Below are 19,240 nucleotides of genomic sequence, written 5' to 3'. Positions count from 1 at the left end.
CGGGTTCAGGTGATTCTCCTGCCTCGGCCTCCCAAGTAGCTGGGATTACAGGCATACGCCATGATACCTGGCTAATTTTTTTTTTTTTTTTGGTAGTAGAGATGGGTTTTGCCATGTTGACCAGACTGGTCTTGAACTCCTGACCTCAGGTGATCCACCTGCCTTGGCCTCCCAAAGTGCTGGTGTTACAGGCATGAGCCACTGTGCCAGGCCTACATTTAGGCCATCTTGAGTTAATTTTTGTAGATGGTGTAAGGAAGGGGTCCAGTTTCAATTTTCCGCCTACGGCTAGCCAGTTTTCCCAGAACCATTTATGGAATAGAGAATCATTTTCCCATTCCTTGTTTTTGTCACGTTTGTCAAGGATCAGATAGTTGTAGGTGGGCAGCCTTATTTCTGAGCTCTCTATTCTGTTCCATTGGTCTGTCTGTTCTTGTACCAGTACTATACTGTTTTGTCCTCCAGAGGGCAGCAGACATCGAACAGCAGGCTGTGTTTGCTGTGTTTGATGAGAACAAAAGTTGGTACCTTGAGGACAACATCAACAAGTTTTGTGAAAATCCTGATGAGGTGAAACGTGATGACCCCAAGTTTTATGAATCAAACATCATGAGCAGTAAGTCAGAGTACTATTTTTGTTCATCAGTTTTTCATTCCTGTGGTTGAAATATGACTGTGCCTAGAGTCAGAGACATGGATTAGAATCCACTTGCTAAGGAGCACCTCCAATCCTCACTTCCAGTCCAAAGACTTGGTGATGAAATCCGTGGGTAACATCATAGCAACATTTTTAAGCAAGAGGTCAAAGGCTTGCTATCCTTAGAAATGCGCTTGATCTTCTATTCCAAGCGTGTGCGTGTGTATGTGTGTGTGTGTACACAGACATACTCTGAATGGTGAGGAACAGGGTGAGGGGGTAGGACTAATGGAAGGTGTTACAGGCCATGTCAATAGTATCCTAGACTGAGTTCAGGGTGAATATATGGCCAGGACAGAAACAAGGCAAGTAATTCAAAGATGAATTGACACATCAAAGTAAAGCAAAATGAGTATAGGGACCCAAGAGTCTTGGAAAGGCAACGCACAAAGAAGTTTAAAGTGATCAGTAAGACATTCAGAACAAAAGGAATTCCCTGAATGAGGTTTCCGGCATTTGCCGCAGTTCTAAAGTTCAGTAGCCAAAAGCACTGCCATGGCGTCTGAGAGAAATGTCACTGAGCCAGCTGGAAGCAAACTTCTCCGCAACAGCCAGAGTCCCCCCTACTGATCCTCAGAGTCTAGAGTCATGGTAATCACCTTCTCTAGTAGGTAATCACACACGTGAGGATGATTTCTCCATGTTCTGTTCATATAGCTTCAGATGACTGATAGCTAGGGATTATCAGAGCTGATAGGTGCCAGGTCAAATAATTCAAACAGAAAATTACTCTCAGTTTTCTTTGCATAAGTTCCTTTTGGTAGTGAATCTATCATAGTTCTAGACCAGTGCTGTCCAGTAGAAGCTACATATGAGCTACATGTGTGATTTAAAATTTTCTGATAGCAACATTAAAAAGTAAAGAGAAATAGGTGACATTAATTTAGTAATATGTTTTTCTTAACTCAATATATCCTAAATATTATCATTTCAACATGTAATCAATATAAAAATTAATGAGACTTACTTCATTACTAAGTCTTTGAAATTCAATGTATATCTTGTACTCACAGCATATCTCAGTCCAGTCTACCCACATTTCAAGTGCTCAATAGCCACTTGTAGCCAGTGGCTACCATATTGAACAATGCAGTTATAGACCATTTAGAGAAACATCTAGAATGAGGTATAAACTAATAATATATCATGTCAATTATTAAAGTCACTTTAGTGATTTAAGTAGGTACTTAAATATTTGTTAATGCCAGTCATTATACTGGTACTAAGGCTAAGAGTGGTAATCAAGGTAGACATGAGCTCCGCCCTCATAGAAATCATACCTTTGATTTTTACTATGCTTAGTACATAAGTAAATAGAAATATTGCCTACAGCAGTGTCCCTTTTAACAATTATGGAAATGTATGAACTGGATACTCAAATGGAAACTGTGAATACTATATAGATTATAAGACAGCAATAAAAACTATAAAATATGCTAAATGGGCTTTATTTTTTGGGACATTACTTCTTACCCAATGACTAGTACATCAAAAAATGAATTTCTTATATTATGCTTTTCCTCCAAGTGGAATTATTAGAATGTCTTTAAAGGCAGAGAATGGAGCACAAAATATTTACTATACATTTGACAAATGAATGAATAAATCAATGTAAATGGAAGGCTTTATCTTTTTCCTGAGATTTCTCCTTTGGCTAATTTAGGAGAATAATCTCTCATTTGAAAATTCTGAGTTTGATCTTCTAGTCACGTTAGACTAGATAAAGCTTATCTTGGATAATCACTGCTTTGACACAACCAAATTAACATGGAGACATTTATCTTAGGTATAATTAGATACATGCCCTTTCGTTGGTGTAGACCTGGAATTTTAACAGATTTTACACTTTCAGCTATAAATGGCTATGTGCCTGAGAGCATAACTACTCTCGGATTCTGCTTTGATGACACTGTCCAGTGGCACTTCTGTAGTGTGGGGACCCAGAATGAAATTTTGACCATCCACTTCACTGGGCACTCATTCATCTATGGAAAGAGGCATGAGGACACCTTGACCCTCTTCCCCATGCGTGGAGAATCTGTGACGGTCACAATGGATAATGTTGGTGAGTAAGAGCCTGGACACTCAGAGAGGAAGCTTGCTTTGAATTTCTGGTCTATAAAGGTCTGCTGCAGCTCTCCAGGCTACCAGTGCTCCTCTATTTATCTCCCTGATCCCCTGCAGACTTTTCTTTTAATGTTTCTCATGGTTTCTCTTTGAGAAAGTAATGACTTAAATGGATCCAGTTCTTTAGTGTAGGTTATATTTTTCCTTCTCTGGGCAAAGTAGGAAGTAAAGATATACAACAGCAGAAAAATAAGGCATAACTCTGAGGAAGAAGCATAAATATTTTGCCTACAAAAGAGCATTTCTTTTATCAAAATGCCCTTTTCAGTTTTTTGCGACAGCCATCTTCAATCATCAGGTACAGTGCCTTAGAAGCTGCTTCAGCAACAGCTTTGGAGTTTGTTAGACTGGAATGCAAGTCCTGATCTGCCACTCAATTGCTGTGTAACCTCACACAAGTTACTTGGCCTCACTGAGCCATAGATCATTTATCTGGAAAACAGTGTAATCACATCTCACAGAGTTACTTTGACCATTAAAATAGTAATATGTGCCAAGTGCCAAGTGCCTAGCACTCAGTAGACACCAACAATGGTAACTATTGGAGACTCACCAAGAAATCTTTTATGTGCCAGCAATGCATGCCATTTCAGAGATTCAAAACTGTCCTCCTGAATTATTACTTAGAAACATCTAAATGTCTCTTATTTGTGAGGATAGAGCTCATCATCAGCCCTTTAATTCTAAGACAAGATGTGCTGTTAAGATATTTATATTAAAAGTCCATTTTATTCTTGATTCATCCCTTTCTTAATGTATTTTAAAATAGTGAGTAACTATCTGTGCTGAAAGACCATATTTCCCCTCTAATCTCCACTAAGCAATACTTTTGGTTTTTATTCTATTAAGCGAGATAAATGCACTGGTCATGTGCTTAGAGTCACAGCAATGTCAAATTGCTTTAGAAAAGAAAAAGTTTGTTAAATATTTCATTCTCATCTTTCTCTCCTTATGTTATTTTGACCCAGTAATCAATAGTTCACAGACAAGCAGTGCTCCACAGCCCATACTTGAGTATTCCTGACTAAAGTTCATTAGAAATTACCTGCCACAATGGATTATTGTGTTTTCATGTCTTTTCCCAGACTTCCAGATATCGCTTCTCTCTGTCTCTCTTCTGTAGGAACTTGGATGTTAACTTCCATGAATTCTAGTCCAAGAAGCAAAAAGCTGAGGCTGAAATTCAGGGATGTTAAATGTATTCCAGATGATGATGAAGACTCATATGAGATTTTTGAACCTCCAGAATCTACAGTCACAGCTACACGGAAAATGCATGATCGTTTAGAAACTGAAGATGAAGAGAGTGACACTGACTATGATTACCAGAGCAGACTGGCTGCAGCATTAGGAATTAGGTCATTCAGAAACTCATCATTGAATCAGGAAGAAGAAGAGTACAATCTTACTGCCCTAGTTCTGGAGAATGGCACTGAATTCATTTCTTCGAACACAGATATAATTGTTGGTTCAAATTATTCTTCCCCAAATAATACTAGTAAGCTCACTGTCAATAACCTTGCAGAACCTCAGAAAACCCCTTCTCACCGACAAGCCACCACAGCTGGTTCCTCACTGAGACACCTCACTGGCAAGAACTCAGTTCTCAATTCTTCCACAGCAGAACATTCCAGCCCTTATTCTGAAGACCCTATAGAGGATCCTCTACAGCCAGATGTCACAGGGATACATCTACTTTCACTTGGTGCTAGAGAATTCAAAAATCAAGAACATGCTAAACATAAGGGACCCAAGGTAGAAAGAGACCAAGCAGCAAAGCACGGGTTCTCCTGGATGAAATTACTAGCACATAAAGTTGGGAGACACCTAAGCCAAGACACTGGTTCTCCTTCCAGAGTGAGGCCCTGGGAAGACCTTCCTAGTGATCTGTTACTCTTAAAACAAAATAACTCACCTAAGATTTTGGTTGGGAGATGGCATTTGGCTTCTGAGAAAGGTAGCTATGAAATAATCCAAGATACTGATGAAGACACAGCTGTTAACAATCGGCTGATCAGCCCCCAGAATGCCTCACGTGCTTGGGGAGAAAGCACCCCTCTTGCCAACAAGCCTGAAAAGCAGAGTGGCCACTCAAAGTTTCCTAGAGTTAGACATAAATCTCTGCAAGTAAGACAGGATGGAGGAAAGAGTAGACTAAAGAAAAGTCAGTTTCTCATTAAGACACGAAAAAAGAAAAAAGAGAAGCGTACACACCATGCTCCTTTATCTCCGAGGACCTTTCACCCTCTAAGAAGTGAAGCCTACAACACATTTTCAGAAAGAAGACTTAATCATTCATTGTTGCTTCATAAATCCAATGAAACATCTCTTCCCAAAGACCTCAATCAGACATTGCCCTCTATGGATTTTAGCTGGATAGCCTCACTTCCTGACCATAATCAGAATTCCTCAAATGATACTGGTCAGACAAGCTCTCCTCCAGGTCTTTATCAGATAGAGCCCCCAGAGGAACACTATGAAACGTTTCCCATTCAAGACCCTGATGAAATGCACTCTACTTCAGACCCCAGTCACAGATCCTTTTCTCCAGAGCTCAGTGAGATGCTTGAGTATGACCGAAGTCACAAGTCCTTCCCCACTGATATAAGTCAAATGTCCCCTTCCTCAGAACATGAAGTCTGGCAGACAGTCACCTCTCCAGACCTCAGCCAGGTGACCCTCTCTCCAGAACTCAGCCAAACAAACTTCTCGCCAGACCTCAGCCACACGACTCTCTCTCCAGAACTCAGTCAGACAAACCTTTCCCCAGCCCTCGATCAGATGCCCATGTCTCCAGACCTCAGCCATACAACCCTTTCTCCAGACCTCAGTCATACAACCCTTTCTCTAGACCTCAGCCAGACAAACCTCTCTCCAGAACTCAGTCAGACAAACCTTTCCCCAGCCCTCGGTCAGATGCCCCTTTCTCCAGACCTCAGCCATACAACCCTTTCTCCAGACCTCAGCCATACAACCCTTTCTCCAGATCTCAGCCATACAACCCTTTCTCTAGACCTCAATCAGACAAACTTCTCTCCAGAACTTAGTCAGACAAATCTTTCTCCAGACCTCAGTGAGATGCCCCTTTCTCCAGACCTCAGCCATACAACCCTTTCTCTAGACCTCAGTCAGACAAACCTCTCTCCGGAACTTAGTCAGACAAACCTTTCCCCAGACCTCAGTGAGATGCCCCTTTCTCCAGACCTCAGCCATACAACCCTTTCTCCAGACTTCAGTCATACAACCCTTTCTCTAGACCTCAGCCAGACAAACCTCTCTCCAGAACTCAGTCAGACAAACCTTTCCCCAACCCTTGGTCAGATGCCCCTTTCTCCAGACCTCAGCCATACAACCCTTTCTCCAGACCTCAGCCATACAACCCTTTCTCCAGACCTCAGTCATACAATCCTTTCTCCAGACCTCAGTCATACAACCCTCTCTCTAGACCTCAGCCAGACAAACCTCTCTCCAGAACTTAGTCAGACAAACCTTTCCCCAGACCTCAGTGAGATGCCCCTTTCTCCAGACCTCAGCCATACAACCCTTTCTTCAGACCTCAGTCAGACAAACCTCTCTCCAGAACTTAGTCAGACAAACCTTTCCCCAGCCCTCAGACAGATGCCCCTTTCTCCAGACCTCAGCCAGGTGACTGTCTCTTCAGACATCAGTGAGACCACCCTTCTCCCTGATTTCAGCCAGATGTCACCTCCTCTAGACCTTGATCAGATATTCTACCCTTCTGAATCTAGTCAGTCATTGCATCTTCCAGAATTTAATGAGACTTTTCCTTATCCAGACCTTGGTCAGATGCCATCTCCTTCATCTCCTACTCTCAATGATACTTTTCTATCAAAGGAATTTAATCCACTGGTTATAGTGGGCCTCAGTAAAGATGGTACAGATTACATTGAGATTATTCCAAAGGAAGAGGTCCAGAGCAGTGAAGATGACTATGCTGAAATTGATTATGTGCCCTATGATGACCCCTACAAAACTGATGTTAGGACAAACATCAACTCCTCCAGAAATCCTGACAACATTGCAGCATGGTACCTCCGCAGCAACAACGGAAACAGAAGAAATTATTACATTGCTGCTGAAGAAATATCCTGGGATTATTCAGAATTTGTACAAAGGTTTGGCCAGTTTTCTCCTTTTTTATTCTCTTTTTTCCATTACTGCTGAAGAAAGTAGCTACTACAATTCAGGGGGATAATTGTGGGCAAATTATACTAAGAACAGTGTGGTTTCCCTATTGCAAGTTGGTCTGTTCTATTTCCTTTGTCAATTCCAAAATTGCTTCTTTACCTTGGATGACCCCTGGACAATATAAGAACAATCATTGGGAGAACTCTATAATATTCTGTAATTAGGCCTTTTTCTGTGTCCTCTCCTCTTACTACCCTTGTTTCTACTGACTCTTATTGCTCCAGGCAGAGCCCAACCTATCCATAGCTATATGTTAATCTATATGATTTAATTGAAGTTAGCCTCAAATCCAAACCCAAATATGATGTAGAAATCTCCTTTTTGCATTTACTTGTTTAGATCAGAATTTCTAAGAGATCCAAATCGCTTTTTTTAAAGATAATTTACAATTCAGTTTTGCTTAGGGGTAGAAAGCCATGTTGAACTGGGGTCTTTGTTCTGGGATGAAGATACAGAAAGAGAAAAGAGAGGAGGAAAGGAGCAAGGCTTAGTCAACTACAAATTCTCAGGGACATAGCATGATGACTGCACGTCAACTGTCTAGACATAGCCCACAGCTTTTACTAAAACTGTTACATTAATCACTTAAAAAACCAAAGTGTAATTACAGTAGGCAAACACAATGTATGGTGTGACTTACGCAAATGAATTCATTAATCTGATGCCTGACATCTCCACATTAGAACTCTGTTTAAAACACTTTTTCCTGTGACTTCCTATTTAAATGTTGCACTCAATACCATATGAGAACAACTAGCTATCTGAGTATTTCTAAGCAAGGCCTGAGGGAGTAAGATGTAGGGCCTGTCCAGAGTAAATAGGGATGGAACCACCTTCAAAATCTTGTATTCCGTTCAAGGCTCACGACCCACTTTAATGGCAGTCAAAGTTGCTTTACCCACTCCCTTGTGTTCTGTGAGTTTGCATGTTATGCTCAGAGTCTGGAAAGATGGGATTAGTAGGGGAGGTAGACCAGAAGAAAGGCAGAATGAGATTCTCTGTTGATGGCTCATGGTATATAGCAAATATTATGGGTTTGATGGGTGAGTGTTTGGCTTGTTTCCACAGGCTTGGGAAATGTGAGAGCCAGTGGGAAAATTGGACATGCTTCAGTCCTAGACTGAGACAATGAACTAGATGGAAATAATGTGCTTTATTTATTTATTTATTTATAATTTTTAATTAAACTTTTTATTTTGGAATAAAAATAAAATAGATTCACATATAGTCAAGAGAAATAATACAGAGAGATCCTTTGGGTATCATGAGTATTCTTTATCCAGTTTCTCCCAGGGGTAACATTTTGCAAATCTATAATACTATATCACAACCAGCATACTGACACTGATACTGTCAAGATACAGGATGTTTACCATCACTATAAAAATCCCTCTCTTTACCCCTTTATACTCATATCAGCCTTCCTCACACCATACCCCTTCCTTATTCCCTGGCAACCAGTAGTCTGATCTCCATTTCTATAATTTTGTCATTTCGAGAATATTACATAAATGGAATCAGGCAACATGTAACCTTTGGGGACTGGTATTTTTTCACTCAGTAAAATTCTCTGGAGATTCTTCAGGTTATTGCATGTACTCCATTACATGGGTGTACCACAGTTTTTTGGGGGGTTTTTTTGGTCATTGTTTTATACACATTTATGGTGCAAACATGATGTTTTAATATATTTATAAACTGTGAATTGACAAAATCAAGCTAATTAGCCTATGCATTACCTCACATACTTTTTGTGGTTAGAACACTTAAGATGTACTCACAATGTTAAAAAATTCAGTGTGTTGTTATTAACTACAGTCACCATCTTATACAACAGATCTTCTAAATTTATTTCTTCTAATTGAATTTTATCTTTTGACCATTTTCTCAATGCTTCACCTCTGTATTCCTTTGTTAACCACGGTTGTACCTTCTGCTTCTATGAGCTCAATGTTTTTAGTTTCCACATTATAAGTGAGATCCTGCAGTACTTGTCTTTCTGTACCTGGCTTATTATTATTATTATTATTTTTTGAGACGGAGTCTCACATACCTGGCTTATTTTATGTAACATAACGACCTCCTGGTTCAGTCATGTTGTCGCAGATGACATTTCTTCATTTTCTTTTGTTTTTTTTTTTTTTTTTTTTTTGAGACGGAGTCTGGCTGTGTCTCCCAGACTGGAGTGCAGTGGTGCGATCTCGGCTCACTACACGCTCCACCTCCCGGGTTCACGCCATTCTCCTGCCTCAGCCTCCCGAGTAGCTGGGACTACAGGCGCCTGCCACCATGCCCGGCTAATTTTTCTTGTATTTTTAGTAGATACGGGGTTTCACCTTGTTAGCCAGGATGGTCTCGATCTCCTGACCTCATGATCCACCCACCTCGGCCTCCCAAAGGACCATTTTCTTTTTTTTCAATGCTAAATAGTATTTCATTGTTTATGCAGATCACATTTAAGAAATCCATTCATTTGTTGATAGACATTTGGGTTGCTTCCCTGTCTTGGCTAATGTGGATAGTGCTGCAGTGAACGTGGGAGAGCAGATATCTCTTCAACATACTGATTTCATTTTCTGTGGGTATATACCCAAAAGTGGGATTAATGGATCATATGGTAATTCTATTTTTAATTTTTAAAGGAACCTCCCATACTCTTTTCCATAATGGCTGTACTAATTTACATTCTCACCAAGAGTGTACAAGAGTTCCCTTTTCTTCACATCCTTGCCAACATTTATCTCTTGTCATTTTCATAATACAATCCTGACGGTGTGAGGTGAGCCCTCATTGTGATTTTAAATTGCATTTCCCCGATTATTAGTAATGTTGAGCATCTTTTCATATATTTGTTGGTCATTTGTATGTCTTCTTTTACGAAATGTCTATTCAAGTCTTTTGCTCATTTTTTAATCAGGCTACTTGGGTTTTTTGCTGCATTGAGTTCCTTATACTTTTAATTCCTTATCAGATATTTGGTTTTCAAGAATATTGTCCCATTCCACAGGTTGTCTCTTCACTCTGTCGTTTCCTTTGCTGTGCGTAAACTTTTGAGTTTGGTGGCAATCCCATTTGTCTGTTTCTGCTTTTGTTGCCTGTGCTTTTGAGGTCATATCCAAACAATCTTTGTCCACACCAGTGTCAAGAAGCTTAAGAATAATGGACATTAGCAAAAAACAAATGTGAGAAAAGTGGCTACGTTCAGGGTACAAAACATTCACCCATCCAGTGACTTTCATAAGTATGACCTTCTAATTGATCTGACCATTGTCACCTGATAGCCCCAAGCTCTGGCGCTGTCCCATTACATGGCTTTGTCTGCCTTTGATCTTAAAATTTAGAACATATGATTGTATCTGTGCATTCGTTTATATGTTTGACAAAAATGTATTAAGCTCCTACTGTGTGCCAGATAATGTGCTTACCACTGGAGAGAGTATTATGAGCAAACTAGGCACAATGGCTGACCTTATAGTACTTATACCCAGTGAGAGTCAGATATTAATAGATAATCTCACAAATAAATTATATATAATCTACCATATATACCATAGAAATAGTATAAGAATACTACAGGAATTTACTATATATACTATAATAATACTATAGAAATATAAGGAATTGATATAGAGACTTGACCTAGTCTGAAAGGTTATAGGAAGACTTACCTATGAAATAATATCTGAGTTAGGAATTGAAAGATATTTACTGGCTTTTGTTTTTATTCACTTTTACATTTACTCATTTGTCCATCAAATATTTATTAAAGACCTTCTCTATGCTAGATGCTATATTTAGAAAGAGACAATTTCCTAAATTCTTTGAACAGTCTTTAATTTCTTCTTTTACACAATTAGTATTATTATTTCAGGGAAACAGATATTGAAGACTCTGATGATATTCCAGAAGACACCGTATATAAGAAAGTAGTTTTTCGAAAGTACCTCGACAGCACTTTTACCAAACGTGATCCTCGAGGGGAGTATGAAGAGCATCTTGGAATTCTTGGTCCCATTATCAGAGCTGAAGTGGATGATGTTATCCAAGTAAGTCTTTTGAGCACTGCTAAGATCATCGGAGGAATTTCCACAAGCACCAGAGGGTTGTAAAGGTGCAGGTGGCAAGAGAGCTATAGGTGATTTGTTTATTTTCCGGGATTAATGAATAATTACATTTCTTTTCAAAGACTCCTTGTCAAACAATTTGGCAATCTTCAAGACTAAAAAAAAAAAAGATCTCACTTTTTTTTAAATGCTGAAAACTATATAATCTATAGAAAATCTCTGTAATTTCTATCTAAAGCTAATCTATCTAGAGTTAACATAGAAAATTAATATATTCAAGAACAATTGAATTGGGCTTCATAGTAGTGGTGGTGGTGGTAGCAGTAGTAGTGCTCGTAGTAATAACAATTTAGAAATATCTCCTGGTGTTTTCCTAAAAAAATAAATAAAGCGAAGTTAAATAAAATGAGTAAGGAAAGTAAAGGTGTCTCTGTACCCTCCAAAAGTGAGCAAGTTTCTTCAGTGTCTTCCTAGTTCTGGTCATTTCTTTCAAAATCTTGTGTCCAGACCCAGGATTATAACTTGCTTTTATAACAAAGTTTACTTTCGCCATTTTTGCTAACCTCTCACATTCAAAAACCCAGAAAGAACCCTGATTCTAAAGTAAGCTATTCTAGATTTTAAAATAGAATCTACTATACCTGTATAAGCATTCACTACATTTTCAGTGACTATTTGCTCTTTTTAAAAATGTAAACAAGTACATAGGGATATAAGAATCTTAATTATTCTAAATTTTCCATGAAGTTATAGAAGGCAATATTCTCTCTTATGATTAGGGGATCCTTTTTCAAGATGAATGATAATTTAACACAATATTTTAAAAACCTATTCTAAGTGAAGTAACTCAGGAATCAAAAAACAGATGCTGTATGTTCTCACTTATAAATGGGAGCTAAACTATGGGTATGCAAAGGCAGACAGATTGGTATAATGGACATTGGAGATTCAAAAGGCAACAGGGGGATGGATGAAAAGCTACCTCCTGGGTGCAGGGTACACTACTCAGGTGACAGGTACAACTAATATCCTAGACTTCACCACTATACAATTCATCCATGTAACCAAAAACCACTTGCATCCCTAAAGCAACTGAAGATTTTTTAAAAATTTAAAAATCAAAATAAATGCATGAAAGTCACAATTAACAAAACATCACAATTGTGAATAAAGACAGGATCAGTAACAATGTTGCATTGAGTCATACTGGAACCTTAGGCAAAAGGAAAAAAATCAAATACTGAATCTTTGTTTTAGCCCTGGATTTCATTAGATAAAAATAACTTCATTTGTGTATTTAAAAATAATTTTAACTTTTATTTTAGATTCAGGGGGCATATGTGCAGGTTTGTTATCTGGGTATATTATGTGATGCTGATGTTTAGGGTATGATTGATCCCATCATCCAAGTAGTGTGCATAGTACCCAATAGTTTTTCAGCCCTTGCTCATCTCCCTCCTCCCACCCCGCTCTAGTAGTCCCCAGTGTTTATTGCCATCTTTATGTTCATGAGTACCCAATGTTTAGCTCCCACTTATAAGTGAGAACATGTGGTATTTGGTTTTCTATTTCTATATTAATTCACTTAGCATAACAGCCTCCAGCTGGCATCCATGTTGTTATAAAGGACATGATTGCAGTCTTTTTTATGGCTGCCTAGTATTCCATGGTGCATATATACCACATTTTCTTTATCTAGTCCACCACTGATGGGCACCTAGGTTGATTCCATGTCTTTGCTACTGTGAATAATGCTGTGATGAACATCCTAGTACATATGTCTTTTTGGTAGAACAATGTATTTTCTTTTTCTTTTTTTTTTTTTTTTTCGAGATGGAGTCTCACTCTGTCGCCCAGGCTGGAGTACAGAGGTATGATCTCAACTCACTGCAACATCTGCCTCCCAGGTTCAAGCAATTCTCCTGCCTCAGCCTCCTGAGTAGCTGGGATTACAGGTGTCCACCAGCATGCCCAGCTAATTTTTGTATTTTTAGTAGAGACAGGGTTTTACCATATTGGCCAGGCTGGTCTCAAACTCCTGACCTCAGGCAATCTGCCTGCCTCAGCTTCCCAAAGTGCTGGGATTACAGGCATGAGCCACTGTGCCCAGCTGAACAATTTATTTTCTTTTTTGGCTATATACTCAGTAATAGAATTGCTAGGTCAAATTGTAGCAGGACAGGCCTCAGATGAAACCCCTCAGACACCGAGTTAAAGAAGGAAGGGCTTTATTCAGCCAGGAGCTTTGGCAAGACTCATGTCTACAACAACCGAGCTCCCCAAGTGAGCAATTCCTGTCCCTTTTAAGGGCTCACAACTCTAAGAGGGTCCGTGTGAGAGGGTCATGATCCATTGAGCAAGCAGGGGTATGTGACTGGGGGCTGCATGCACCAGTAATTAGAACAGAACAGGACAGGACAGGGATTTTCACAGTGCTTTTCTGTACAATGTCTGTAATCTATAGATAACATAACCAATTCGGTCAGGGGTCGATCTTTAACTACCAGGCCCACGGTGTGGCACCGGGCTGTCTGCTTGTAGATTTCATTTCTGCCTTTTAGTTTTTACTTCTTCTTTCTTTGGAGGCAGAAATTGGGCATAAGACAATATGAGGAGTGGTCTCCTCACTTGAAATAGTAGTTCTGTTTTAAGTTCTTTGAGAAATCCCCAAACGTCTTTCCACAGTGGCTAACTTACATTCTAAGCAGCAGTGTATAAGCATTTCCTTTTCTTCACAGCCTCACCAGCATCTATTTTTTGGATTTTACTAATAGCCATTCTGACTGGTGTGAGATGGCATTTCACTGTGGTATTGATTTGCATTTCTCTGATGATCAGTGATGTTGAGCATTTTTTTCATGTTTGTTGGCTATTCGTATGTCTTCGTTTGAGAAGTATCTATTCATGTCTTTTGCCCACTTTTTAATGGGGTTATTTGTATTTCGCTTGTTCAATTGTTTAACTATCTTACAGTTTCTGGATATTAGACAGTTGTCAGATACATACTTTGTGAATATTTTTTCTATTCTGTGTCTGTTCACTTTGTAGGCAGCTTCTCTTGCTGAGAAAAAGCTCTTCAGTTTGTCAATTTTTGCTTTTGTTGAAATGCTTTTGAGGAATTAGTCATAAATTCTTTCCCAAGGCTGATATCCAGAATGGTGTTTCCTAGGTTTTCTTCTAGGATTCTTAAAGTTTGAGGTCTTACATTTAAATCTTTAATCCATCTTTTTTTAAAAATTATACTTTATGTCCTAGGGTACATCTGTAATCCATCTTGAGTTAATTTTTGTATATGATGAATCCAGTTTCATTGGATTCATTGGGGTCCAGTTTCATTCTTTCACATATGGGTAGCCAGCTATTCCAGCACCATTTATTAAATACGAGTTCTTTTCCCCTTTTTTTTTTTTTTTTTTTTGTTGTTGTTGTTGTTGACTTTGTCAAAGTTCAGGTGGTTGTAAGTGTGTGGCTTTATTTCTGGGTTCTTTATTCTGTTCCATTGGCCTATGTATCTGTTTTTGTATCAGTACCATGCTATTTTGGTTATTGCAGCTTTATAGTATAGTTTCAAGTCAGGTACTGTGATACCTCCAGATTTGTTCCTTTAGCGTAGGATTGCTTTGGCTATTCAGGCTCTTTTTTGACTCCATATGAATTTTAGAATAGCTTTGTCTAATCCTGAGGAAAATGATTCCAGTAGTTCTTTAAAAAATAGTGTTGAATCTGTAGATTACTTGGGGCACAATGGCTATTTTAACAATACTGATTCAATACATGAGCATAGAATGTTTTTCCATTTGTTTGTGTTACCTATGATTTCTTTCGTCAGTGTTTTGTAATTCTCCTTACAGAGATCTTTCACCACTTTGGTTAGATGTTTTCCTAGGTATTTTGTGTGTGTGTGTGTGTGTTTCTATTTCTAATGGGATTGTGTTCTTGATTTTGCTCTCAGTTTGAACATTACTGATGTATAGAAATGCTACTTTGTACATTGTATTTTGTATAATTGATTTTGTACATTAATCTTGCATCCTGAAACTTTACTGAAGTCATCAGTGAAGTATAAGTTCCTGGAGGCTTTTTGTGGAGTCTTTAGGGTTTTCTAGGTACAGAATCATATTGCCAATGAAGAGAGATAGTTTAACTTCTTTTCTTCTTTCGTTGCCTTTTATTTCTTTCTCTTGCTTGATTGCTGTGACTAGAATTTCCAGTACTGTGTTGAATATGAGTGATGAGAGTGGGCATCCATGTCTTGTTCCAATTCTCATAGGGAAGGCTTTCAGCTTTTGCTCATTCAGTATGATATTGACTGTGGGTTTGTCACAGATGGCTCCTATTATTTTGAAGTATGTTCCTTCAATGCCTAGTTTGTTGAGGATTTTTATCATGAAGGGATGTTAGGTTTTATCAAAAGCTTTTTCCATGTTTATTGAGATGATGATACTGTTTTTGTTTTTAATTAGGTTTATGTGGTGAATCACATTTATTGATTTGCATACACTGAGCCACTTTGCATCCTAGGAATGAAGCCTATGTGATTGTGATGAATTAATTTTTAATTTGCTGCTGGATTTGGTTTGCCAGTATTTTGTTGAAGATTTTTGTGTCTATGTACATCAGAGATATTGGCCGGTAGTTTTCATGATTCATTGTGTCTTTGCTGGGTTTTGTTATTAGGGTGATGCTGGCTTTGTAGAATAAAATAAGGAACAGACAATTAGGGGGTCTTTAATCAATAGAAGTTATAGAAGGGCCGGGAGGAGCTTCACAAGTCTGACTGCTGGGGTGTGAAGACTTCCCATATGGCATTTAAGTCCTTTACCATCTGGCCCCAACCTGGTCCTTTTCCAGCCTCATTTCTCACCAGGTTCCACCTGTCCCTGTGCATTTCACAGCCCAGCTCCATCCAGATCCTTCCTTGCTCTTCCCCCAAACTCTTCCTTTACTCTCCTGCTCACAGGCATCCTTCTGCCCTTCCGAGAGTCTGAAATGTCTTTTTTTTTTTTTTTTTTTTTTTTTTTTTTTTTTTTTTTATTATTATACTTTAAGTTCTAGGGTACATGTGCATAACGTGCAGGTTTGTTACATATGTATACTTATGCCATGTTGGTGTGCTGCACCCATCAACTCATCAGCAACCATCAATTCATCATTTATATCATGTATAACTCCCCAATGCAATCCCTCCCTCCTCCCCCCTCCCCCCTCCCCATGATAGGCCCCAGTGCGTGATGTTCCCCTTCCCGAGTCCAAGTGATCTCATTGTTCAGTTCCCACCTATGAGTGAGAACATGCGGTGTTTGGTTTTCTGTTCTTGTGATAGTTTGCTAAGAATGATGGTTTCCAGCTGCATCCATGGCCCTACAAAGGACGCCAACTCATCCTTTTTTATGGCTGCATAGTATTCCATGGTGTATATGTGCCACATTTTCTTAATCCAGTCTGTCACAGATGGACATTTGGGTTGATTCCAAGTCTTTGTTATTGTGAATAGTGCCGCAATAAACATACGTGTGCATGTGTCTTTGAAGTAGAATAATTTATAATCCTTTGGGTATATACCCAGTAGTGGGATGGTTGGGTCATATGGTACATCTAGTTCTAGATCCTTGAGGAATTGCCATACTGTTTTCCATAATGGTTGAACTAGTTTACAATCCCACCAACAGTGTAAAAGTGTTCCTATTTCTCCACATCCTCTCCAACACCTGTTGTTTCCTGACTTCTTAATGATTGCCATTCTAACTGGTGTGAGATGGTATCTCATTGTGGTTTTGATTTGCATTTCTCTGATGGCGAGTGATGATGAGCATTTTTTCATGTGTCTGTTGGCTGTATGAATATCTTCTTTTGAGAAATGTCTGTTCATATCCTTTCCCCACTTTTTGATGGGGTTGTTTGTTTTTTTCTCGTATATTTGTTTGAGTTCTTTGTAGATTCTGGATATTAGCCCTTTGTCAGATGAGTAGGTTGCAAAAATTTTCTCCCATTCTGTAGGTTGCCTGTTCACTCTGATGGTAGTTTCTTTTGCTGTGCAAAAGCTCTTTAGTTTAATTAGATCCCATTTGTCAATTTTGGCTTTTGTTGCCGTTGCTTTTGGTGTTTTAGACATGAAGTCCTTGCCCATGCCTATGTCCTGAATGGTACTACCTAGATTTTCTTCTAGGGTTTTTATGGTATTAGGTCTAACATTTAAGTCTCTAATCCATCTTGAATTAATCTTCGTATAAGGGGTAAGGAAAGGATCCAGTTTCAGCTTTCTACTTATGGCTAGCCAATTTTCCCAGCACCATTTATTAAATAGGGAATCCTTTCCCCATTTCTTGTTTCTTTCAGGTTTGTCAAAGATCAGATGGCTGTAGATGTGCGGTATTATTCCTGAGGACTCTGTTCTGTTCCATTGGTCTATATCTCTGTTTTGGTACCAGTACCATGCTGTTTTGGTTACTGTAGCCTTGTAGTATAGTTTGAAGTCAGGTAGCGTGACGCCTCCAGCTTTGTCCTTTTGACTTAGGATTGTCTTGGCAATGCGGGCTCTTTTTTGGTTCCATATGAACTTTAAAGCAGTTTTTTCCAATTCTGTGAAGAAACTCATTGGTAGCTTGATGGGGATGGCATTGAATCTATAAATAACCTTGGGGAGTATGGCCATTTTCACGATATTGATTCTTCCTATCCATGAGCATGGTATGTTCTTCCATTTGTTTGTGTCCTCTTTGATTTCACTGAGCAGTGGTTTGTAGTTCTCCTTGAAGAGGTCCTTTACATCCCTTGTAAGCTGGATTCCTAGGTATTTTATTCTCTTTGAAGCAATTGTGAATGGAAGTTCATTCCTGATTTGGCTCTCTGCTTGTCTGTTACTGGTGTATAAGAATGCTTGTGATTTTTGCACATTAATTTTGTATCCTGAGACTTTGCTGAAGTTGCTTATCAGCTTAAGGAGATTTTGGGCTGAGACGATGGGGTTTTCTAAATATACAATCATGTCATCTGCAAACAGGGACAATTTGACTTCTTCTTTTCCTAACTGGATACCCTTGATTTCTTTCTCTTGCCTGATTGCCCTAGCCAGAACTTCCAACACTATGTTGAATAGGAGTGGTGAGAGAGGGCATCCCTGTCTTGTGCCAGTTTTCAAAGGGAATTTTTCCAGTTTTTGCCCATTCAGTATGATATTAGCTGTGGGTTTGTCATAAATGGCTCTTATTATTTTGAGATACGTTCCATCAATACCGAATTTATTGAGCGTTTTTAGCATGAAGGGCTGTTGAATTTTGTCAAAAGCCTTTTCTGCATCTATTGAGACAATCATGTGGTTCTTGTCTTTGGTTCTGTTTATATGCTGGATTACGTTTATTGATTTGCGAATGTTGAACCAGCCTTGCATCCCAGGGATGAAGCCCACTTGATCATGGTGGATAAGCTTTTTGATGTGCTGCTGAATCCGGTTTGCCAGTATTTTATTGAGAATTTTTGCATCGATGTTCATCAGGGATATTGGTCTAAAATTCTCTGTTTTTGTTGTGTCTCTGCCAGGCTTTGGTACCAGGATGATGTTGGCCTCATAAAATGAGTTAGGGAGGATTCCCTCTTTTTCTATTGATTGGAATAGTTTCAGAAGGAATGGTACCAGCTCCTCCTTGTACCTCTGGTAGAATTCAGCTGTGAATCCATCTGGTCCTGGACTTTTTTTGGTGGGTAGGCTATTGATTGTTGCCTCAATTTCAGAGCCTGCTATTGGTCTATTCAGGGATTCAACTTCTTCCTGGTAATGTCTTTTTAGCTCCTGTTCATTCTACGATGGCCAATTCCATTTCCGCCAATAAACTTACCTTAATTCTTCCAACTTCTCCTAAATATTCAACCAAATCGTTCCTCTGGGGCATCGTCATCTGAACCCACTTAGACTTTGTATACAGCACCTGTTGTCTCCAGATTTGTAGTGTGGATGCCCATGTGCATGTCGTTTTCATCAGAAGCTTAAAAGCTTCTTATGAACAAGAATCAAGCCTCTTTCATCTTCATATCTTCACTACCTATCACTCTCATTTCATCAGTAGATAATGTCAGTACTTTGGCCTTGAGCCTAAGAACACGTATCTTTTGGTATTTCTGGAGAAAACTACTTGGGCCATATCTCACA

General features: G+C 39.0%; 1 protein-coding gene across 1 annotated transcript in view; it reads left to right on the top strand.

Annotated features, from left to right (window-relative positions):
• F5 (coagulation factor V) overlaps positions 1 to 19,240 on the top strand; it is a 75,841-nt gene that overhangs the window by 39,415 nt on the left and 17,186 nt on the right. Inside the window, exons 11-14 of the mRNA XM_010360962.2 lie at positions 466 to 616; positions 2,550 to 2,762; positions 3,948 to 6,960; positions 10,905 to 11,079. Of these exons, the coding sequence (XP_010359264.2) occupies positions 466 to 616; positions 2,550 to 2,762; positions 3,948 to 6,960; positions 10,905 to 11,079 (3,552 nt within the window). The remainder of the gene's footprint in view (positions 1 to 465; positions 617 to 2,549; positions 2,763 to 3,947; positions 6,961 to 10,904; positions 11,080 to 19,240) is intronic.

Source organism: Rhinopithecus roxellana, chromosome 8 (assembly GCF_007565055.1).
Source record: "Rhinopithecus roxellana isolate Shanxi Qingling chromosome 8, ASM756505v1, whole genome shotgun sequence".
Taxonomy (NCBI): domain Eukaryota; kingdom Metazoa; phylum Chordata; class Mammalia; order Primates; family Cercopithecidae; genus Rhinopithecus; species Rhinopithecus roxellana.
The sequence above is the reverse complement of the archived record's forward strand: the minus strand, read 5'-3'. Positions and strand labels throughout refer to the sequence as shown.